This window comes from Oreochromis niloticus, linkage group LG11 (assembly GCF_001858045.2).
Source record: "Oreochromis niloticus isolate F11D_XX linkage group LG11, O_niloticus_UMD_NMBU, whole genome shotgun sequence".
Classification (NCBI taxonomy): domain Eukaryota; kingdom Metazoa; phylum Chordata; class Actinopteri; order Cichliformes; family Cichlidae; genus Oreochromis; species Oreochromis niloticus.
This window is the reverse complement of record NC_031976.2, coordinates 25,089,406-25,113,508: the sequence shown is the minus strand read 5'-3', so window position 1 is coordinate 25,113,508 and position 24,103 is coordinate 25,089,406. Positions and strand designations below refer to the sequence as shown.

The following is a 24,103-nucleotide window of genomic DNA, read 5'->3' as shown; positions in this document are numbered from 1 at the left end:
TTGTCCATTCTGGTTGCTCCTAAATGTTGGCATCTTCAACTCTGCCTCCTGTCCTTTTTGTCAGAGCAACACATCACAGGTCTCACTACCTTATTCTGAACCTTCTTTCTGTCTCTTACCTTTCTGTCACAAATTACCCCCGATTCTCATCTCCATCCTGGACTCTCTTCACTGCTCTTGTGCAGACCGTTGATGTCAGGTATTTAAACTCATCTCCCGTCACTACCTCTACTCCTTGCGTCTACACGGCTATATCTGTCCCACTGTCATTCTCATTCTCCCTCTTATGTTCTTGCTTTTTGTTTGTTTGGGTATCTATAAGCACTTATTGATTTTCTGCAAAATAACATGTTACAGTATTATTTTCACCACTGCTGAACTCCTCTGCTCCCTGCTGAATAAAGTTCCCCATACTGTTTGTAAATGTTTTGAAAAGAAGTCAACACACATTTAATTTGAAACTGTTTTTAATTGAAGACTGACACACAATTGTTAATGTTTTGAGGTTACACACTGCAGTAGTATATTTTATATCACAAAGTGTTGCTAAGCATGAACTTAGTATAGTGAATGATAGCCAGCATAGGAGTCTAACTATCCCAACAATCAGCAGTTTCATTTTGCATTTTAATCCAAAACATCAGCATCACCAAAAACATTTGAAATGCGTTTTTTTAAGTGTATATTTGAGAAAATGTTCTGATTCCTCACAGAAATCAAATTGAATCAAAGGCTAACAACAACTACAATAACATCCCCTAAAACCCAGAAGCAAGTGACTTTAGATATAACAGTGAAGTTTCAAACTTAATCACCATCATCCCCTTTATTTCCTTGAAGGGTTAAAAAAATAAATAAAAAGCTATCAGTCCAATCCTTTGTTTTCGTCATGTGTTTTGTTTCTGTTTGGCCACATTAACTACGCTCAAAACACGAGGGTAGGGAGGTGCAGAGGGCCAGAAAACAGTTGTGCAAAACAAGCTGTGTAAAGGCAACTCCGTGAACTCATAAACAAATCAATAAGGCCTGAAATCTTCCATCAATGCAATGCATAATGAAAACAAAGAAAAAAGAAAGAAACAACAAAATACATCTATGAGTACAGACGGGACAGAAAGTATGAGTGTCTGTGTGTGGACCACAGGCTGATAACTCATTGCTCAGACATAAATAACCACATCCTTACTGTGGTTGTGGTTTTTCATCTTTATACTTAAACTGATGTTTCATCTACTGGCAGATTTATTCTTTTAAACTTTTATTTGATGTTCTCGTTACCCCTGATCGACTGGTAAAGGCTTGTCGAGTTTATCTTGCTTTTAAAAGTTTTTCATCATTGATTTTCAATCTTGCATCTTTACGTCAATAACCTTATCTTGGGTTGTTGACATGTGTATAGCTATTTTTCCTGGAACCAGATCCATGGGCGAGGTATGGAGGCCGGGACCAAAAATGGGAAATATCGCACCTCCAAACTTGTGTGTAAGTGTGACCAGGTGCTTCCCTAACCCTCCATCCCAAAATGACACCTCTCCCTTTTCTATATTAAGCTTGACTCGAATCTTTTCAGGTCGCTGCTGAAGCTGCAGCTCTTCACGTTTAGTTGTCATTACATTATACACCCCTTTGCTCAGTCCTAAGGCCCACACACCGCGGTTTGTTGCGACTGTAAACTTCTTTTTACGCGGCAATGACTCTCTGCACACTCCCACTATCCACTTGGGGTTGTCACCTACATCCCATTTGTGTTTCCCGGAGGTGTAACCTTCAGCACCTAGGACAAAGACGCAGGGATCAAAGCGCTCTGGGTTATCGGGGACGGTCAGCCGCTCTGAGCTTTCCTTCACACTGACCAGGTCTGGACTCAAAGACAGCCAAGGCAAGGCTGTTATAATAAAATTTAGCCTATGAGATGCATTCTAGCGCATGTGTGTCTTCAAAAGGTGGAAATGTTACCAACTGGTGGTTCAAAGTAAAAATGGGGCCTTCTAAAATTTGTGTATATTTCGGGCAATAAAGGCAGTTCCATTGTTCCAAAATCCCACCGTGTAACGTACTCACAATATTTCACATGAGACTGCATTTTCTTCCATACGTTGAAGCCAGTTGGTTAGGTAAGAGCCAGTTGGGAGCCGAAAGAGCCGGCTCTTTTTAGTGAGCCAAGCCGAAAGAGCCGCTTCTCTAAAAAGAGCCGGAAATCCCATCACTAACGGGAAGCAGCTCTACTCACTGTGTTTTGAAGTACTGGCCTCTAGTGGTCCTGGAGGGAACAATAAATATCTGGTGAGGAGCAGGATGAGCAGATTCAAACAAACTAAATATAGGACAAAGAGTTTGTTTGTGTGGAAAAATGAGGGACACCCTTCAAGTGCTGAAAAGGATGTAAAGAAATGTATTTTTTCTTAAATGTGTGTGTTTTCTTTAAACCTATTCCAAAGAAATCTGCACAACCTTTGAAATCTGCAGTGACAACATTTTTTCCACTTTGCTGCAGCGTGGAAACCAAATAACACTTTAGCCCGCAGGAGACGCCTAATGAAAGGTTTTGTTAGAACACAGATGTTAGAACACCATCTTGCCTTAGGGTGCTGATTTTATAAAACTAAAGGTAATCAAACTGTAGAACATTTTTTCAGTATGTGGGAAGGGAGAGCAAAGGTTAAAAATATGTTGCAGTCCCATATAAAACACAAGGTGTTTTCACCCCAGTGAAAGGAGAAATGAAACCTATGAACTACAGCATAGACTACAACATAGACTACAGCATGCCCACTATGCATTTCCCAAATGCATGGTGTTCCTAAAGGAACAGTTGTGATGACTGTTGGCGCATTCATCCTCCTCTGGACAATGGAGGAAAGACCAGCTGCTGTTTGTCAAAGGGCAAACACCCTCACTCACACCTGTGGGAAAAAAAAGAAAGACAGAAAAACAAGAAACAGAGGTATGCCGATAAATAACAAAACAATCCACTCATAACATGCTAAGATGCTCAGCTTCTTCAAAATTTAACATTGTTCTCACCATCAAGTCCTCCCTGTAGGCAGCGTCCAGCCCCATTGCCCCCGCGAGAAGAACACCAACCACACTGAGGCCTAGCAATGCACTGGGAGCACTGAGTGAGCTGGGAGCACTGGGGAGAGCAGGAGTCTCCCCTAGAAAGCAGTCGACCGCACTGGCCTGCCTCACACCGGAGGGGCACAAAAGATGGGCTCATGCACTACAGGAAGGGGAAAGATATTTGCATATTTAAATTAAAAAGAAAATGAATTAACTTAAAGTCCAACATTCCAATTAGGGGTGGGTGATACAGCCTCAAAATTATGTCACGATATTTTCAGAAAACTTATGTTTTAATGATAACACTACAACATAAAAAATATAGGAACATTTTAAGAATGGTTGCACACAGCAGCATTTATTACTGTAAATAAATGAACTGCATTATCTATCCTCCTTTTCCAATGAGCTACTACTGATGCCAAATTTACTAATTTGAAATGTGAATCTTCTAAAACAAGGTGCCAGCGGTAGCAGCAACACAGTGCAATAGTAGTGACACAGCACCACAAACAGTGAGAGTAAAGTCAAACCTAAGCACAAAAATTTAGCTTAGCTAGTGTTAAATAATGCATGATCAGAGCTAATTTCAACTGCTCCCTCACTTACAAGGAGTCGCCACATCATGTTTGATCTGGTAGATTTTTTACATTAGACACTCTTCCTGATGCAACCATAAAGCTATCCACCCAGAATTGGGATAGGGATCTGCTACTTGTTAGGAGAACATGTAAACCACTACTTTGTTACATGAGAAAGTGAAAAATGTTTTCTACCTGGGATATCATTTCTTGAGTAAAGTGTTTACCAGCTGGTCAAAGCCCCTTTCACCACAATCTGTATTGGCATCATATCTTTAGCCAAATAAAAGTCAACTACATCCACTGTTTGTTCTTTCTGTCATGTGCAACCTGCGAGTGAAATTAGCGAGTGCTACAGCGACACTGGGTAGAGTGGTTCTTTCACACTTTGACAGCACGACACCAATCGCTAATATTGCCTCCTTCATATCCTGTTTGCACTTGTTAGTGTTTTTTTGCTTCAACTGGTGAAACGTTGGTCGTTTCCACCTTCAGTTGGAACTATTTTCTTGCATATTTTGCCAAGTATTAAGGTTTGTTGGAGGTTGTTGAAGTAGCTCATTTTTTTATGTATTAAATTGCATTGTTTTAGCAGTGATATTGCGACGTGACATTTTATATCATGTAGGAATTCATACAGGTGTTATCTTGATGATGTGACATGGTTCGATTGCTCTAATTCAAATCTTACCCGCTGCAGGGCCATGCTCCACACACAGTGCTGCCAGCCCCCATCAGAGCCATTGGAGCTCAGACAAAGGCTGCAGTTATGGAGACTGTGGCATGGCGGAGGGCACGGCAGAGGAGGGGATGACTCCACCTGCATGGGTGAGACTTTGAGCAGAGCGTAGCTGAAACATGTCCAGTCATAAGTGGGATTCACACTCAAGATGCGCCTCGTTTCGCCTGGAGGAGAGGGAAAAAAAAAAAGAAGGGGGTCGACATTTCTTATTGGAAAAGATTTATTAATCATAAAATTCATTTTCTGTAACACACAAATTATCTGAACCTGGGTACCTGTGCGTTTGAACTGGCGAGTCCACATGCACTTTCCAGAAGCTGTACACTTGGGGCAGTCAGAAGCCTCACAGCTAGTCTCAGTGCAGTTGCTGGACAGGAAGATCTCTCTCTGGTTGATTCGACAGTCTTGTACAGCTGTACAGCTGAGAGAGCTGCTGATACAAGCCCCCTCTGGACAATTTGTGCACCACTTACACTGTAAAACAGGCTGGGGAATTTATTAAGAACAGACTTTAGTTCACAGTTACGGTCTCTCTTTGAGTGATTAACTGTGTTTGAGAAGGAGCATTACATGTTACCTGGGATGGACTGGAAAATGTTTTAGGGTGTCGTGCAAGGCATTCACTGCATGTCTTGAGTCTGCGACATTGGTCTGGCTCACGAGGGGTTGGAGAACAGGGAGACTGTCCAGTGAAGCATTCCATTCTGATGGAAAACAAGGAACAGAAGTGAATGTCATATGCATTTTATTTCATAGCTGCACATAACTTCAAGCTCAGAGTTGCTGTCAAACAATGTGTTACCTCTCAGCAGTGTCAGAAGAAGCACAGCTCCCTCTACACCATATGCAGCTGCCTGTGGTGGTGTTGCAAGCCTCTGGTGTGGGAAGAAGGGCGCAGGGGTCAGAGGGCACAGACAGGGTTAGGAGTCTGCCAAGGGTGACGCCATTGAAGCCTCCTGACAGGAAGAGACGACCGCCCCAGCTCGTCATGGCAAGGGACACCGAACCATTAACCGGATCTCCAACAGCTGACACTAAAAGAAAAACATAAAAAGAGGTTAGCCTATGATGTTTTATGATTTACAAATTAATCTGCAGCTAGAAATGTATAGTTACCTGGTTGTATCCAGGTGTTACAGTTGATCTGGTACAGAGAGACAGAGTTACTGTAGTCTTCTGCTTCCGTCCTGCCGCCTACAATCACCATAGTGTCTTTAATCAGTGCAGCAGCGTGGAAGAAACGGGACAGGGGCTACACAGGAGAGAGATGACACAGCAGGAATACAGAAGTTATCTTTCTAAAGTGGATGGATGGATGTCAACTGCTTGGATTTTCCAACTTCTTACCTTAATACCCTGAGAGGTGGCCAGCAAAGACCAGGTGAGGTTGGGGTAATACAGGCTGTAGAGCTCAGCAGATGGCTCTACACTTTCCACGTGAAAGCGGTAGCCTCCAAAGACATAGATGGCATCAGTCTGTTCATGGTAGACTGCCGTGTGGCCATACAAACCTGATCCAAGAACAAAGCAAGCAAAATAGGTTTATGTGCAATGAAAAGAGTATTTAGAGCTATATTTGTCTCTTTTTAAAAAAAGATTTTCACAATGTGATTCTGTTTTGTTATAACAATAAGCAATGCATCAGTGAGTTATTGACATTATGAAAGGCTTCAAAAACCTGTAGGTGGTGTGCCAGTGTGGGGGGCAATGGTCCAGTTTCCAGACTGAGGGCTGAACTCAAGTAAATGGTGATTGAAACCATTTTCAGGAGAGTACCCGCCAATCAACAGCACAGAGCTGTCTCGCCGTACAGTTAAAGTGTGACCTGCCACTGGAGGAAGCACTGTGCTCTGTCAGCAGAAGAAAATTAATTCGTTAAAGAATAAAAAAAAAGTTTTTTCACATATTCTTTATTTCCATATCAAGTCAGATATCAACCTTGTGCTCTCTCCAAACTAAACTGCTAAGATTGAGAGTCCAGGTATCCATGGAAACGCCGTCTCGAGTGACCCCGCCTACTACCAACATAAAGTTGTGATTGGCTCCAGAGCCAGACTCATGAGTCAGCATTGCAGAGGCGTGATGGTAGCGAGGGTTTGGCATCGACCCTTCTTCCACAGAGCTTGTCAACATTGGGGTCCAACGACGTTCCAACACAGAATATCTAAACCAACCAGAAGGAATTATTACACACACACAGAGGCAACACTGCACTATGTGACTGTGAGATTACCTAACCAACTTGTTATTGGATGCCTCTGCCAAGATATATGCAACAAGGTTATGTAAGTTTTATTGTTCCTATGCTACAGTCTGAGAATATTATCAATCAATCAATCAATCAATCAATCAATCAATCAATCAAGGCTTTATTCGCCACATGCAGGTTGCCCTGCAGTGAAATGGGACCCCCCCCGACCTTACACACAGAACACAGACATCACATGGGGATACAGGTCGGAGATCGGTAGCCTTACAGAAAAACACTGAAATGTACACTACAATGGGAAAGTACAAGAGGAAAAAAAGAGACCTCTACTCATGCTGGGCTCCTATGGGAGGACAGCATGAGAACAGGAAACCAAAAAAAACTCCTCTTCACAAAAGGCACATAAATGTCCACAGCACAACATTATGGAACACGTGACAAGCCACAGGGCTGGGTGGGGGCTGAGGAGTAATCCGAAGCAAACACAGCAGCCATCCTGCCCTGCGCTATTATTCCAGCGCGGGCTCAGACCCGCCGTGTTCCCCAGGAGGGAACAAGCATCGAAGGCGTTTGGAAAGGGAGGGGGGATGAGTGAGTGCGTATCAGTGTATGTGTATGTGTGTGAGTGTCCAGAGTTCAGCTGAGACAGTGTCCTTCACCCTGCCAGGCTAAGTAAACAGTCTTCCAGCCAACCCAGGTGGCCTTGCACGGAATGGGAAGGAACAGTCTAAACACAGTCGTTATCAGGGAGTTTTTGTTCGGCTCCAGCCTTGAGCCCACAGCTGGCGCCGAAGGGATAGCCGCATTATGATGGTGGTTTTTCTTTTATGCGAACAACTCATGAGAATTTCAAAGCTGTTCTAACAGTCCAACACTGGTCTCTCAATCTCCCGTTGGAGAGCCGCGAGCTTCTCCATGATGTTATCAAACTTGCGCTCAGTGGTCTTGTCATTCTTGTGCTCAAAGAGCAGATTCTGAGACCTCACGACCGCAGTGAGCTGCTCCAAGATGTGATCCAACTTTCGCTCAGATGTGTTATTCTGAGTGAACTTCTCCATGATGTAATCCAATGTATGCTCAGAGGTCTTATTCTAAGTATCTTATTCACGGCACCCGTAAGCTTCTCCAAGATCTTAACCATGCTGCACTCAGTGAGCCCATTCTGAGAAGTCGCGCCTCGTCCCATCGTTTCAATCCCAGCGGGCAGCCTTGGGGGGGTTTGAACAGCCGGTTCCGCTGTCTTAATTCTTCGATAAGCCAGGGCCAAGCCAGCTCCGATCAGCAAGAACCCTGTTATCATGGTTCCGAATAGGTAGATATCTTCAGCGTCCTCGATTGACAGTCCCGCCAGGCACACGATCCTCCATTTCTGCCACCCGTCCATCGTGTATCCGGCAGGGAAAGTACCTCCAGGGCACTCGGGCTCTCCCGAGCCCAGACTTCTCGTTGAGAAAAGGGTGTCAATAGCATTCAGAGACCAGTTGATCAAATCCATAATTCTCTTTTAGGAGATTATTATTATGCCAATAAAGGTGATTGTGATAGATTAAAATGTCTAAGACATGGCTGTAGATTATAGTTCAAAATGTTTAAGATGCATATATGGGACAAACCATTGTTCACTTTGGATCTGAATAAGTTACATTTTGATTTTTGGTTTAATGGAATTGGTAACACGAATGTTGAGTCCTGAAATATTCACACTGTAGATTATGTGACTGTAGATTTTCAATCAGTTCAACAGTCTGTGTTTAGTATTTGTGTTTTACAAACACACTGCTTTATTCACACAAGCAAATTCCTTTAAGGAGTTAAACACATAACACTTTCACAGTAATAAGACAGAAGGTTTTCAGTAGTTTTCACAAATGGATGGGCTTGTTGCCTGATTGGCATTTTTCTCTCTGAGCAGTACAAATGTATTTCTACTACCATACCCATTCACCCATTCAAACACACAGTGCCTATAACCTAGCATTCATACACACTCACTCTGATAGATTCATCAAGTGCAACTTGGGCTTCAGTATTTTACCCAAAGATACTTTGACATGAAGTCTAGAGTAGCCCAGGTCTCTAATCTGTCACCTTCCAATAGACGACCTACTTTAGCTCCTGAGTCACATGTGCCCCACCCTGAAACATGAATACTACTGAAAATTGATTCTTACAAGCCCTTTGTCTAAGCATTTATAGCCTGTTGTTGCACTTTCTTACCTATAGACATTTCCCAGAATTCCCTCTGTCAGAGAAAGCCCTCCATACATCCAGAGGTTTCCCTGTGGTCCAGACACCAGAGAGTGTCCCATCCTGTGGAGGAACCTGTGGGCCTGGTTCTGTTGGGGGGGAAGCAAAATGTTTATTTGTATGTGCTGCGTTGTCTCAGCCATGCACACTTCAGTATTGTTCTGGTTCATTTTTCTTTGGTCCTTACCACAGTCATCTGTGCGTCCAGTAAGGTTTCCCACACCAAGCTGTTGAAGTCTCGAGGAATAGAGCAGTCTGACCCAACCCAGCTCTCTGAGCACACGCACACTCCCAGAGACTAAGACAAACAAAGTTATGCTGGTTAATGTTCTGTGTTTTATTTAAACTGACTTACATAACAAAACAAAACAACCAACCAAACAAACAAAGTCCTGGTTAACAAAAAAAACAATAATTATACAGTGCACAACTAGAAATATGTTTTTATGGGCGTTACAAAGGCACTAAATAAAAAATGTCACAGTATATTAAATTAAGTTTTACTTTTGATCAAAGAGACACTTGGAAATTTAAGAAAAGTAAACTTAAAAAAAAAAGTTCACAGCTCTTACTATATTACAAGTTCCTCTTCCTTCTGCTATTCCACAATCCTGAGGGCACACTAGCCGGTCACAGTGTGGTCCCCCATATCCCTGAGGGCACTGGCAGAGCCCACCTTGGCACTGGGCTCCACCTGGACATACAGATCCATCTTCATCCTCAGAGCTCTGCTGACACCGTCGTACCCAGAAAGATGCATTGAAGCCTTGAGGTCTGTCTGAAGTGACGTTGGCTTCAAAGTAGACTGAGATCACACCTGGAGGTAGAAGAGATGATTATACGATGCTGAGTGATTGTGTATATGTAAACTGGTTTTGTAGTTTAAACAGTGTATTTATTAATCAATGAGTTAAGGATAAACCTGAAGTGGCCTCCACTGTGATAGGCTGAGTCCTCGTGGTGCCACAAAATGCTCCAATTAGATTGTGATCAGAATGTACGACTCCGTTACCCAGAAAACGAGGCAGGCCATCAAACACGTAGACATACGAACTCTGAAAAATAAAGCATCCTGAATGTCATGAACACAGTTTGAGGAACAGTGAGCTGTTAAGTAATTTGTGTTTATTTGAACTCACTTTACAATGTGTATGAGAGTCTGGGTGTAGCGTGAGAGCTACTGGGGGACAGAACTGTCTTGGCAGACAGGGTGCCAGGTTCTCAGTCACAGAGAGGACCCACAGGCAATGAGAAAGCCCACCTTTCCCCTCTGTGCCACTCCGCCACCCCAAAGAAGAGGACAGGGGAATAGTGGTGGAGGAAGTGGAGGACAGCAGGACAGAGCGGCCCTGGCACTGGCGGTAACATGTTCCATTGTTCCTAGATGGTACAGGATAGTACAGACAAGTCACAATCACAGAATACACTAAAAATCATCCAAGGAAATTGTTTCTACTGAGCAAGATATTGAAGATCTTTACCTGGGATCTCCATAGTAACCAGGCAGACAGGACTCGCAGTGTGGTCCCTGAGTGTTGTGGGTGCAGTAACACTGGCCTGTCTGGTTGTGACAGTATCCCTGGAGAGGGTCGCCGTGTCCGTTACACTCACAGGGAACACAGCCGCTACCACCAGCCAGGGCTGAGCCAAAGCTACCTGGACGGCAGTGCTCACAGTGAGGCCCTGTAGTCCAGTCTGAAAGTGAACAAGTGAATGTTAACCAATAAACAACACAATAGCCTTTATCTACCAAACACCAAAATGCCTCCCACAGTTTCAGTTTTATGTATAGTGACTGAAATCAAATCACTATAATCCATTTATCAAAATCTGACCTTGGCATTCATCACAGATCCCTGGAGCAGTAATACATGTGGAGTGGAAGTTGCAGCCACAGTCAACATCACATTCTACACCACTCAGAACCAGAGTAGCGGGATCAGATGTCCAGCCCAGGGCGCACTCACACTCAAACCGTGGGCTGCCGCTACACTGGCCCTCACGACACTCATTGTAACAGCTGTGGGACAAAGTAAGATAACTCAATGAGCAAGACGGATAAAAAGATTTTATTAAGAGATTTAAGGAAGGAATTCATGGATTACTGTATTTTTATGCACTTACGTTTGGTTGCAGTGCAGTGTGCCATCCCCTGTGAATCCTCTCTTACAACGGCACTCATATGAAGTGGGAGTGTTGATGCAAGTGGCAGAGGGGTGACAGTTGTGGAGGCCCAGCCTGCATTCCTCTACATCAGGACAAGTGCCATAAGCCCAGATTGCATCTTGCTCTTCATGACTCAAATGCTCCATCTCCATTTCTAGGGGGCGCGGTGGGGCTGAAGTTTGGGGTTCAGGGCTAGAGAAGCAAGAAAGAGAAATGTAAACTTGGACTGATATACTACACACACATCTGGCTATCAGTTTGTTCAGGTTATATGTACAAGAAACATGATGAGAGATATCTCACTTTGCAGCCCGAGCTTCAGCCACAGCCACACTACAGTTATACACTGATGGATCATCCATTCCTGCCCAGTCTCCCCTCAAGCACCTGAAAAGAAGGGCAGAAAATATGAAATATATACAGAAATCCCAATGACTGCTAACTTATCAGCAACCTGATAATATAAAGATTGCATTTGCCTTATATGCAATTCTGGGAATCTGTATACTTTCTGTGTTGTTATGGGTTTGCCATACTTACTTTCCAATTGTGGGATTATTGTAGTCACCACACCAGCCACACTGGAAAGTCCTCAGGCACTCTGTACATGTGTTTAAAGCTGAACACTGCTTACACTGGGGAACTGAGTGAACACTGACAAGCAAAAAAATAAGTATTTTATTATTGATTGCCATTAAAGGGTCAATTCAACTGTCTGGCAAAATCTAAATGTGTTGTTTCTCGTGTTTTTTGTTCATCTTACTGCATGTGAAAGCATTTGGAAAGTAAAGAATGAATTCTCTGCTTTTCAGGGTTTAGGCTTCAGTAACCTTCCATTTTTAATCAAATACTGGCCACTGCTTTTGATACCAAATCCAAAATCCTTGTTTTAAATTGAAAATACAAGGATTAAATTAATTAATTTAATTAAATTGAAGAAATTGCATTCACAGCTGATTATGTGGTGAAGGTTGCAATTTAAATTGAAGTGGAGTTCTTAGTCTGTGTTGACCTTGCTATGTAAGGGAAATACTACTACTACTAGTAGTACTACAACTCATCATAATAAGGCTCAGAAAAAGCAATATGAACTTATTTCCCATTAGTTATAGTAAGAAGTAAGTTATAAATAAGACCGGTACAAGCAGGAGCCCTGACCAGCAGTAGTCTTATGGATGAGCATAAGAACATAACTTGAATTTTTAGAGGCAGTCAAACACATTTCATCATTTCACAGGATAAAAATACAGTTAGAACAGTCTTGAAATGTCAGAGCCAATTATGTAATCTCAGTCCAACTGTACAGTTGCTAACGCCCAGAAAAAGGCAAGGAAAAAATGCAGATGGCTATGGGTTTTTAATTTTTCCTATACACCTTTGCACTGTCCACTTTCTGCTGCAACAAAACAAATTTGCCACGTGTGGGACTAATAATGGTTATCTTATCTTATCTTACAAAATATTTAATATGATGATTTTACTGAATTTAGGTATCATTTGTTTATGTTAAGCATGGCTTTACATTTAAAATGTGAAAAAGAAAGTGATTATAGTCATTACAGCATTATAGACATAATGACTATATTATAATGATTATAAATAAAACAAAAGGAAAAACTGAAAAATCTTAACAATGTTCTCATCTTACCTGTCATACCAATCCCTACATTGTCCATAGGGATACTTTGTGAGGTAGGCAGCAAAATAGAAGCAGGCCTGAGCAGATTCACACCACGCACACTGGCTCGAGTTGGAAAGGCATTCACCACATGTCTTTCTCCTGTAAAAGAAAGTGATAGTACAGTAGAAAAGATGAGCTGCAGATGTTTGTATGACCTAAAATAATATCTAAAATGAATATTATTTTTCAACTTACTGGTTGCACAATTTAGGACACCCCCTTGGATCACGTATGGATCCATCTACTCTTCCCCGCCGACTGCACTGGTAGTTGCCTTTCTTGCTGGAGTTTATCTGCCACTCACAATAAGGGTCCTACAATCAAAGTTAGCACAGCATGAGTCAACAATACAGTTATGGTATACAAGTCAGCAGAATGGCAGACAATGTCAGTTTTTATGTGCATCTGTGTTGTACCTGAGTACAAGCAGAGCAGTCTGTGTACTCTTTACACATGGTGCAGTGCTGGGGTGCCAACAGCAGATGGCGCTGACCTTCCATCTTCCCTTCACTGTTCTGGCCCTCAGGGCAGGGTTCGAGGTCTGGGCTGTCACGCAGCAGACAGCGGGACAAAGACGGGCACCAGCCACAAGACTGGTCTGACAGACAGGCCAGACAGGACATGTACCCTGAGCAGGAACCTGAGCGGTACGGCTCCAAGAATAGGAAGTTGATCTCCTAGAAGGAGATGTAAAGGAAAGGGTATTAACACTATGCTTGTTTCACGATCTAAGAAAAATCACAAAGGAATTTTGCATAAATTAGTTTTGCTGCTAAAGTTAAACTCACACTTCCTTCAGGCAACGTTCTGTTCCAAATCAAGGCCATCTCACTTGTCTGTCCTGAGCCAGAGTTGTTCAGGTAGCCCTCCGCCTGAATAAGGTAATGGTTTCCCCGAGTGAGGTTAGAGAAAAGTCGACTCCCATCTGGTCGAGTCAGGAGCTTCAGCTCCTTTTCCTGCTGAGCTGCCCAGCGACCCACCACCTCCTGATCAGCAAATGGGTTCACAATGCATACAAAATTGGACATGAAGAAAATATGGATAAAACAGTAAAAAACGTTCAATCACAACACTCAGCCCTCGGTACAAGGTTATTGGCTTTCACTGAGAATTCTAAAGCCTTCCAATATTTGTCCATATGAAATTTAAATTACTTAATTTTATTATCTAATCTATTACAAATCCAGTGAAGGATTTAAAAAAGAGACAAAAGGTATTTCAATTTGCTGAAATAAAAGAAAGAAAAAGAAATAAAGATTACAGCTGACATGCACTTATCCTCACCATCTGGCTGGAGTTGGGTCCTGTTGCCATTCGAGCCTCAAAGTGAAACCTCTGGATGCGAGCCCACATGGAGACAGTCTCTGTAGGAGGGGGTGCAGGTGGAGGCCCGCCCCACAATGGATGGACAAACCCCCTAAACTGTAAGGCTACGTCCATTTCTGTGGTGGGGCCAAGCATGATGGTGGTGGTGCGGAGGATGGTTACCTAATGTGAGGGGTGATGAGGATGGACGACAGTGGAGGATGATGGAAGTGGAAACACATCAACAGAGGCACTATTCTCTACTAACGGCTCCACACAGTTTCACAAACTACTTGAACAAAAATATCCTTTCTACCCAAAACAAACAGAGAAAAAGAAAAAGAGACATGACGAGGTTAAAAAGCATAAAGCACAAAGAAAAAATAACAAATAGAGAATCATTATATCCAAACTCGAATGCAATATTGGTGGCAGGAAGGAGGAGTAAGTATAAGCAGAGAGGGAAGTAGTTACAGGCTCAACTGGTAAAATCAATACATTTGGACTCCGTACCTGGTCAGGCTGGGAGTCGTTGCGGGGGTGCTGGAAGGTGAGCAGGTGCAGTCCCGGGACATAGTTCTCGGTGCGACAGGAGTGGAGGGAGGTTAGGAAAAGGGTACGCTCCCCCCACCAGCCGTACGCCCCTGAGATCTGGTCCACACGGCACGCACTTCGCTCTGTGAGACCGAGAGGGAAAGGTCAGCACATACACAAAAAAAACCCAAAATACCCCCACACATCGGGCCTCTTAAATCTCATATTACAGCAGCTTTCTACTGTGCACTACTGTACTGAAATGAATGTAATTGGTGACTCTTGTTTGACGTGTGTTCTGAAGGAGTAAAATGACCTCACTGCACCAGAAGTATGTGACTAGACAGGCGAGTCAAACCGTGGTTTGAGGAGCCTGTCCAGTCTCAGCTGGGTGTAGCCAAGTCACTGTACTTCACCTCTGAAACACACCAAACACCAGTCAATTACGTCCCTCCCATGTCAACTCCCAACATCATTTTCCAGTCTTGACCCTTTTCTTCTGCCCTCATTCCTCCCTCCCTGGGTCTCACCTGACACTGGTAGGCAGGACTCATTCTGAACACACCAGCCAAATTCACCAGGGGCACGGGCCAGAGAAGCTGGAGTGCCACTGAACACCAGACAGGACTGGCAGTCAGACAGGAAGCGAGCAAGGCCCAAGCAACCAGTACTTCCACACTGCGACCAGAAAACAGAACATGCACTTTGTAAACAGTCTGAAAAGGAAAGGATTAGATTTCTGGAAATGTAAAAATGGATCTCCTCCCCCCCCCAAAAAAAAACAAAAACAAAAAAACAGGCATTGTTACAATTTAACAAAAAGGCTGAGAGAAGTGTTACCGGGTTAGTGGGCTGGTACTCTCGACAGCGGCCTTCACACCAGCTGCACTCTGGGTTCTTCAGGCACATACTTTCATCTACTGCCTCAGCACAAACAGCATCCTGATGATGAAACAAACAAACACACACAACTATTTCATTACTACTATATCCTCTTGATCAACATAATTTTCAGCCACTGAGATTCTTCCAGCCACAGCCAGTCTTCCAAATACTATTGGTTTACAGCGCTTTCACTCACCCTGTCACCTTGGTCGCTACTGACAAAAAGGGGAACTTTGTAAGCCACAAGGTCTCCACGCGCAACGCCACTGTAACCTCCAGCAACCAGCAACACTCGTCCCTCCATCACTGCAGCAACATGTGAGTAACGCCCCCTCACAGCATCTCCACCTTCTGTGAACACTTCACATGCACAGGTAATAATCACTAAGATGGATGATGTTTAAAATGGACCTTAAATAAATAAACAAATGTAAAACAACAACAACAAAAACTGCAACTGCATGTGCCTTCGCATTTCAGAGTTCTGGCAAGAGGCTACCCACTCAGGAAAAAACTGAAAATGATGAAAATGAAAAATGTTGAAGTAAAAAGGAGAAGTGAAAATAAACTTGTGCATTTGTGCAACCTGCTCAGATCTCAAACAGATTTTAGCCCCAAACCCTTCTGATTGTCCTTAGGCTTGTACAAATATGCTCACCATGGAGCATAAAGACATTTAGTGTTTATTTCATCTACATATACAAAGTGGACTTTATTTGGCTGTCTAATCATGACCATTTCAAGACCAAATAAAATATAATGCGTTAGAAAAATAAATAAAACAAGTAAGGTGCAATCTAGAAGTCGACTGAGCTTTCATTTTCATACTCACCGAGTTTCTCCTTTGCCGAGACCCACTGGTGACAACCCAGATGGTAGAAAAAGATTTCCTCATCATAGCACTTTTCCTCTAGGTAATGAATGTGCACATTCCCTCCTGCAAGACAAACAGAGATAAATATAAACATGGCTGGACTGATTATGAAACAAACTTTGCTAATTATCTCAGGACTCACCGTAGACAACCATGTAGTTTCCGATGACAGTGGCTGAATGGAAAGCTCGCTCTCTTGGGCCAGTTGCTGCGAAACGCGAAGGGAAGGATGTCCAAAATCGTCGATCCACATGGAACACGACTATTTTGTTCACCCTGGCACTAAACCTAAGAAACATATAGAGTATGTGTATTTCTAGTGTCTATAAGTTGTCATTTTTTTAAATCCCCACTTCCTGGATTTTTCTGTAGCATTTAACTATCTTCGTGTAGCAAGTTATCACAAAAAAATTAAATCTTGGGATAAAATATTTCTTATTATGTTGGGATCCACTGGTTAAAAATTGGTCCAATACTAACTTAAAAAGCTAAATTGGACATCAGTGACAATGAGCCAAACTAGGGAACATAATATGTGATGCTTACACAAAATGTCAGCAGCAGTGCATCACTAGCAGGAGGGATTGATAACATAACATAGACTAAACTAATCGTATAATTAGTAAACTTAGGAAAGCAATGTTTAAGTGAGTGTGATGTGGTCTTATACATAAAAGACAGATTCCCACTCTCCTCTCAATCCAGATTAATACTCAACATCAGTAGATACCTAAAACCAATGTATTGTCATTACTGTAATGTAGGAGAAGGTACATACCTGGCAGTGATAGGCCTGTGCCCTCCATAGACAAGCAATGTCCTGGAAGGGCTGTGGAAGACCATGGAGTGCCCAGCAGTGGCAGGTGGCTTCCCACCTGTGGGCTGAACCGTCTCCCACCGTCCAGAGCCATGCAGGCCGAACCGATACAGAGTTGAGGAAAACATGTCCTCCTCAGTACGACCTGGGAAACAAATTTGGGTTTGTTCATTTCTTAGTGGATTAAAAATGCTGATATAAAAAAAAGACAAAGTGCAACGTGACAGTATACGTGCGAACCCACCTCCAAACACATAGAGATAACTGTCTACTATAGCTGCAGCGTGATTAGCCAGTTTAGGAGCACCAGGTGAAGTGGAAAAGCCAAGCTGTTGCCAGTCATCATTGAGAGGCCGGTACATCCACACATCATTGGCCAGGGAGCCGTTGGCTAGCTCTCCACCAAAGATAACCATTTTACCCATATACTCTACTGCTGTGTGGGAATGACGAGCCACCTGACAGAGTAGGAGAGCCAAAGAGAGCACGAAGGAAAGGAATACGACTGAGATGTTAAACAAAAGATGAGAATAATAGAATTCCCATCGACTATGTTTACATGTGCAAACAAATAGGATATATTAAAGAAAAGTGAGTGAGCAGAGTATACACTGCAATAAAGTGATTTCTATAAAAAATAACAATTCACATTTGGTAAACAGGTTTGATAAATTAAAAAATAAATTCTTAAACAGTTACAACATTATTAAGCAAATATTCTTGACTTAATCCATTTACCCTTGTTTTTAACAAGCAATCAGTAGAATGTAATACTCTATCACCACAAAGTGGCATTAATTAAATATGGTCAATCAGCACTGAACAACAAAAATAAATAAATACATAAAAGAAAACAAGAAAGGCATGTTAAAAGTTTTGATATCCACAAGTTTGCTAGGATCTACTTAAATCCAAGTGATGGAAATTTCAACACTAGATGGTGACCCTTAAGGATTCGTGCAGATCTCTGCATGCTTGCCAGTCTTTTGTGACTGGATGAATGCATCCATGGAAACACTGCATCACAGAGCACTAGCTACCATGTGCCCTTCAGGCACACTTCATATAAGTCTAAGAGACAGGACCATCCATGGTGTCTGGAGCTGTCTGTGTCCTTGCTAACTGCTAACTGTCAAAAACTGGTCAAACAGTTGTGCTATGGTCAGATTAGGTCATATGTTTGGACAGTAACTATGGACAGCAACCAGAGAGCAGCATTTTTTTAAAATTGTTAAGAATGAACTGCATTGACTGAGTTGTTGGAGTGAAAAAAAACAAACATTTGTATTAAAATATTACAAATTATATTACACAGCTGTAGAGACCAACTTTGTGCAACTGGTATATTTCCGTTTTCGTTAGTTATATATTTCTGTATTTTAACCCTCTGGGGTCGATGGACGCGCTGGTGCGTCAAAATCACATGACCAATTTCAGACGACACAGCAAGAAGATGCAGCGACCCAGAGTCTCCATTTCAACTTGGGTTGAAAGTGCAGACTTCAAACTATATACCTGTTTTTAAATTGTGTTGATGACCATGTAAAACCAGAATTATGATAAAAATATACACCACTGTTCTGAATAAAACATTTGTATTTAGAGGGGGAAGAAACTGTAAAAACAGCATTTTCTAAGGACAGCCCTAGCAAGCACTCTCTGCTTGTGAGCAAGCAAAGAAAAAAGAAAAAATACCCCTTCCCTATTGGTGTTAAAGTGTACCAAGTCGACCAATCAAAAAATTATATGGCAACATGTGGCACTGTTTAGGAAGAGGAAGGAGTTTTAGGAGTGACGCCGGTGAGAGCGAACGAGAGAGCGAAAGAAAGAGAGATAGCGAGTTTTGAGACGTGAGAGATTTGTGACGTTTACCGTGTTTGTTGTGTGCTTAGTGTGTTGTGTTGTGCAGTTTGTGTGTAGTGCAGTCGATAGTTTTGTTTTGTGTGTCAGTTCTACTAGTGAATGTCACAGTTGCTGCCAAAAAGCCACCAAAGGCAGATTACAGTGCAAACGCTGTCTCCAGGTGAAAAACAGGAGAAGTGATACACCTCCTCGTTGAGAGAAAATCTTTGAATCCATTCTCCTGATTAAGGAAACTAGATTTCTTGCCTACATGACATTTTGAGGATCAATTTACTGTAAAGTGCTGACAGTAACTTGAACACTTGTTTGCATAGAGAATGACAAAGCAAATGCAATAGCAGAAGGAAAGAAAAACAGCACTTGTTTGAGTGTGTTCACTTACAGGTGAATGACCATAAGACCTGCTTTCCCATTGGTTGGATGTGAAATTGTATTTGATCAAGTCACCAAGAGCTCTGTTCAGATCAAATCCTGCAAAGAAGATAAGCAAAATATTATTCAAACAAGGCCAATAATGAGATATGAGACTGATGACTCAGACGTGAACATTCAGCTATAACAAAGACATCAATATCACTGATGGTTAATATGTAACACAACAACAAATTGTGTTGAGTTATGATTTATTAACATATACTAAAGAATCAGAGTCAAAAACCTTGCCGTTGTCTTGTGTGTTAAAAATGTTGTTTTCTAAACAGAAAACATTGTATCAGTGGAATTTAACTGTATGTTGCTCTTACCGCCAAAGAGGTACATGGCTCCTGTGGAGGAGAGGTACACGCCTGCAGAACCTGTCCTGGGAGGTGTGTAGGGGTTTTCTTCACTCACACGCCACCACTTCCCTGCACCGCTGTCATTATAGAGACCAAGCTGGCAGCTTTGACCCACAAAGCCTGGCTTACACACACAACGCTCTCCTTTCTGAAAAAAATAAATAAATGAATGAAGGCAAATATGAAAAGTTTTATCACAGCACACAAATGAATAACCTAATCAGGTTGAGAAACGAGTTACTGTACGGCTATAGTATATATTTTTTGTGTGTGTGTTCATTTAATCATCCCTATCCCTACTCTTACCTTGTCACACTGGCCGTTCACAGAACAAGCTTGAGTGCACAGAGGGGTTGTACATGAGGGCCCACCCCAACCCTGATGACAATGGCACTTTGATGTAGAGGAATCACAACGGCCATGACCGCCACACGCTCCAGGGCACAAAGAGAAGGTGTAAAATGCAAAGAAACCCAGGAGGTTGTAATTAGCGTCACTGAAGAGATGAAGCAGCATCTGGAACAAACACAGTTTAACAGTGAACACAAATTAATCTCCAAAAGTTGATTCTGTTCATCTGGACGTAGCGTTTTGTGGGAGAAACGTTTCATCACTCATCCAAGTGACTTCTTCAGTCTCAGCTGACTGCAGGTTTCCCCAATCTTATAAACAGTACATTTGCATAATGACTGAAACCAGCCCACTGAAGGAACAATGGGCTAGGAGGTCAGTTCCTTAATCTTAATTATGCAAATTTTCATGACCATTGATCAACAACCACTGGCCAAAACCAACTGATCAAAGAACACTGATCAATGGCCATGAGTACCATTCACAGAGAGTTTGGAATGGCTGCAATCACAGCATTGTAAGATGGCGAAAGATGTACCCTTAGGCCCCCTCCTCGATTCAGAGATGGTCTTTTCTTTTTCTGTAAATGGTCTCCTTGACTCTGCGCTTAAACCAGCGTTCCTCCCTGTCCAGGATGTGTACATCCTAATCCTTGAAAGAGTGTCCACTGGCCTGTAGGTGTAAATAGACTGCAGAGTCCTGGCCTGATGAGGTGGCTCTTCTGTGTTGTGCCAGAGGTTGTTTGGTTTCCCCGATGTATAAATCCTGACAATCCTCCTGGCACTTAACAGCGTACACTATGTTACTCTGTTTGTGTCGGGGGACCTGATCCTTGGGGTGGACCAATTTTTAGCGCAGTGTGCTTTGGGGTTTAAAAACCACAGAGACCCGGTGTTTAGAAAAAATGCATCTCAACTCCTCTGATACTTTTGACACATATGGGATCACTACAGGTTTTCGCTTGGGCAGCGGTTGTCCTTCTCTCCTGGAGCTTTCTTTAGGTGCCTTTCCAGCTTTGACAAAAGTCCAGCTGGGATAACCACATTTACTCAGGGCCTTCTTGATGTGCTGTTCTTCTGCCTCCCTGGCCGCTGTGTCTGTGGGGATGGTGTTCGCTCTGTGTTGTAGCGTCCTGATGTCACCCAGTTTGTGCTCCAGTGGATGATGAGAGTCAAACCTTAGATACTGATCCGTATGTGTAGTTTTACGGTACACATCAGCTTTTAGATGTCCCCCATTACTGATGGAAATCTCACAGTCTAAGAAGGCTAACCTGCCACTTTTCATATACTCTCTGGTGAATTTGATGTGTCGGTCCACCGAGTTAATGTGATCCGTGAATTGTGGTACGTCCTGAGATTTGATTTTTACCCAGGTGTCATCCACATATCTGAACCAATGGCTTGGTGGTGTTCCAGGGTAGGATAGAAAAGCCCTCTTTTCCACTTCTTCCATGTACAAATTGGCCACGATGGGTGAAACTGGGGAGCCCATGGCACACCCATGTTTCTGCCTGTAGAACTGACCCTTGTATGTGAAGTAGGTGGAATGAAGACACAGTTCCAAAAGCAAACACACTTGGTCGATGCTGAGGGTGGTCCTGTTGCTGAGGTTGGGGTCAACCTGTAATCTCTTACGGACTACCTCCAACACTTCCGTGACTGGGATGCAAGTGAAGAGAGATGTAACGTCGTACGAGACCATGGTTTCATCTGCCTCCATAATGACATCTCTCACCTTCTCAACAAAATCCAGAGTGTTCTGGATGTGGTGTTCAGAGCTGCCCACCAGCGGGTTGACTAGCTGCTATCGGATATTTATATAGAGATCCTCCAGCTTCAAACTGTATTACCCTTCAAGGACCTGCAGTTCAAAAAAGTGCCCCTCCGACAGCCAAACCCATCTGTTCTCTGATTGGATTGTTACATTTGTGATTGACATGACATTGACCAATCAGATGAAAGGAAGAAAAATAGGGTCAAAATTCGTACTTGTAACTTGCAGGGGTTTTTTTTGGCTAAGTCCACACACAAATCTTTTTTACGCACATACAAATCTTTTTTACACACACACAAATCTTTTTTACACATACAAATCTTTTTTACACATACAAATCTTTTTTACACACACAAATCCTGATTTACAAGTACAAAACTGATTTACAAGTACAAAATATTTATGACCACATTTTGAGCCCATAGTTGAGGATCAAAGCCAGAAACTTGGAGATGTTATAGGTGACCGAGTTGATCATACAGACAATCGGTCTTAAAGGTGAACCCTGTTTATGTATTTTCGGTAAACCATACAGTCTTGGTGTAGACTCCCCTGGGTATAGCCTGTGGTATGAGGCTACAGCCAGATGAACAGAATCAACTTTTGGAGATTTACTTACCTGGATGATAGAGCATGCATCAAAACACAAATTAAGTTAGAATTCAATGCTAATGGAGTGTCAAGAATCACCCTGGCCTTTCAGCTGTGGTATCTTTTCTTGGTTACCTTGCCAGACTTTGCTTCAATGGGCTGGGGCACCTTGTTGCCACTCAGACTGGCTAGCAGGGGGCTTTGGTAGGAGTCCCCATCATACACAAAAAGGTAGTCATAAGTGCACTCTGTGTCCATGAAGATGAAATTCAAGATAATGCGGTGACTGTTGCTGGGAGCTGAAAGATATGAAGAATTAGATAAATATCACTTTGAACAATCACAGAAAACAACAAAAAATAATGACAAAAAACATTTTCTCCACCTTTGATGAGCCACTCGCAATTCCCATTGAGAGAGTTTCCTCCTCCACTTGTCACATAGCCAGGTGGTCCCCTCAAAACCTGCCTGTGGCCCTTACAGGCCCCTGCCTGGCACACAGGTGACTTGACCAACAGGAGAACCACCAGGATGAAGGAGACAGGGAGGGGGGAGGCCATCACTGGCACTGCCTGAAGGATGGAAAGGGAAAGAGCAAGGTGGGTGTTGGTCTCCTAATAACAGACCTTAAACATTTGCAGCATATATGAAGACCATATATGTCTTAAGTTAAGTTTATCGACCACATATAACAACTAAACTATGCTAACTGGATACAAGGGAATGTCTTATGGACATCAAAGCGCAATCTTAGTCCCCCTAGTTGTTCTCAGGTCTCGCTGTGCAGTCTTATGCCACTGAAAGGGTCCAATTTAAAACGCTATGAGTCATATGTCAACTGCAGTGCCATTCACCCTGCAGTAACAACCCATTAGGCTTAATGATCAGATTACAAGGATTACTACAAACTGCCAGACTCAAGAAAAGCCACTACAAAAATTCTTATGCTGATTATGCACAAGGAAGTAGCTCGCAAACATTACGACTCCAGAAATCATACAATACAAACATAAGGTGAAAGGACGATACTCCACATCTGTGGTGTTGCATTAAAATATCACACAAACAGTTTACGAAAGGGTAGCTAAGCTAAATTGGATTCACTGCAGAGGACAGCGCTACAGCGTTCTGCTCTGCTAGCCTGTCCGCTAGCTAGTGGGAGCGGCTCGGCCAAATCCAGATGCGCAATCGTTGGTTGCTGCAGACCCTAACAGAATCAGTCATTCTTGAGAGTAATTCTTCATTATGTAATAACAAATGATGGCTCAAAAACTACGATGGTACACCTCGGAAAACTGTTTGCAGCTATCAGCGACACGTTTTAAAAGCATCGACGCTACTCCTGCAGACCATGTTATGGTGAGAAGCCAGTGTTTGGGTGCTTTTTGGCAGGCGAGCAATAGCCAACGGTGACCAACACAAAGACAGTGCAGCGAATAACCCATCCCACTACTGCCACCCAACGGAGACATTCAAGGTTTACACTTGGATGTTGTGTAAGCCATAAACGGAGGGTTGTTTATGAAATATTTTGTTCATTATTTATGTCATTTATTTGTGGATAAGGTGGATCACTTGTATCTTCCCCCACCCCTGTCTCACCAGCCATTTACATATCCTCCTTTACTATAAATCCATTAATCTT

The 24,103-nt window shown here is 42.7% G+C and overlaps 1 protein-coding gene across 1 annotated transcript; it reads right to left on the bottom strand.

The window, feature by feature from the left end:
* Nucleotides 1-449: 449 nt before the first annotated feature.
* Nucleotides 450-23,891, bottom strand: LOC102081177 (multiple epidermal growth factor-like domains protein 8). The gene is made up of 39 exons (XM_019364468.2): nucleotides 23,745-23,891; nucleotides 22,844-23,030; nucleotides 22,594-22,757; nucleotides 20,047-20,256; nucleotides 19,708-19,888; nucleotides 19,347-19,435; nucleotides 17,346-17,559; nucleotides 17,063-17,246; nucleotides 16,427-16,572; nucleotides 16,243-16,347; nucleotides 15,607-15,770; nucleotides 15,366-15,467; nucleotides 15,056-15,203; nucleotides 14,505-14,668; nucleotides 13,971-14,174; nucleotides 13,475-13,672; nucleotides 13,103-13,363; nucleotides 12,882-13,000; nucleotides 12,654-12,785; nucleotides 11,546-11,659; nucleotides 11,309-11,392; nucleotides 10,964-11,197; nucleotides 10,675-10,859; nucleotides 10,321-10,534; nucleotides 9,979-10,219; nucleotides 9,762-9,894; nucleotides 9,412-9,656; nucleotides 9,027-9,137; nucleotides 8,810-8,928; nucleotides 6,322-6,547; nucleotides 6,062-6,233; nucleotides 5,731-5,894; nucleotides 5,500-5,635; nucleotides 5,186-5,417; nucleotides 4,961-5,087; nucleotides 4,659-4,869; nucleotides 4,333-4,547; nucleotides 3,025-3,220; nucleotides 450-2,903 (listed from the first exon to the last, which is right to left on the bottom strand). The coding sequence occupies exons 1-39, from the start codon at nucleotides 23,787-23,789 to the stop codon at nucleotides 2,773-2,775; spliced, it is 6,507 nt and encodes a 2,168-aa protein (XP_019220013.1). The 5' UTR covers nucleotides 23,790-23,891; the 3' UTR covers nucleotides 450-2,772.
* Nucleotides 23,892-24,103: the final 212 nt, after the last annotated feature.

What these genes read in the sequence shown, in the direction of transcription:
- LOC102081177 (XM_019364468.2), bottom strand. Translation starts at nt 23,789, where the DNA reads ATGCTTTTAAAACGTGTCGCTGATAGCTGCAAACAGTTTTCCGAG. An exon ending in ACGACTCCCAGCCTGACCAG is followed by an intron (nt 14,175 to 14,504) that starts GTACGGAGTCCA and finishes CCCTCACATTAG; the next exon opens with GTAACCATCCTCCGCACCAC. An exon ending in GAACGTTGCCTGAAGGAAGT is followed by an intron (nt 13,364 to 13,474) that starts GTGAGTTTAACT and finishes ATCTCCTTCTAG; the next exon opens with GAGATCAACTTCCTATTCTT.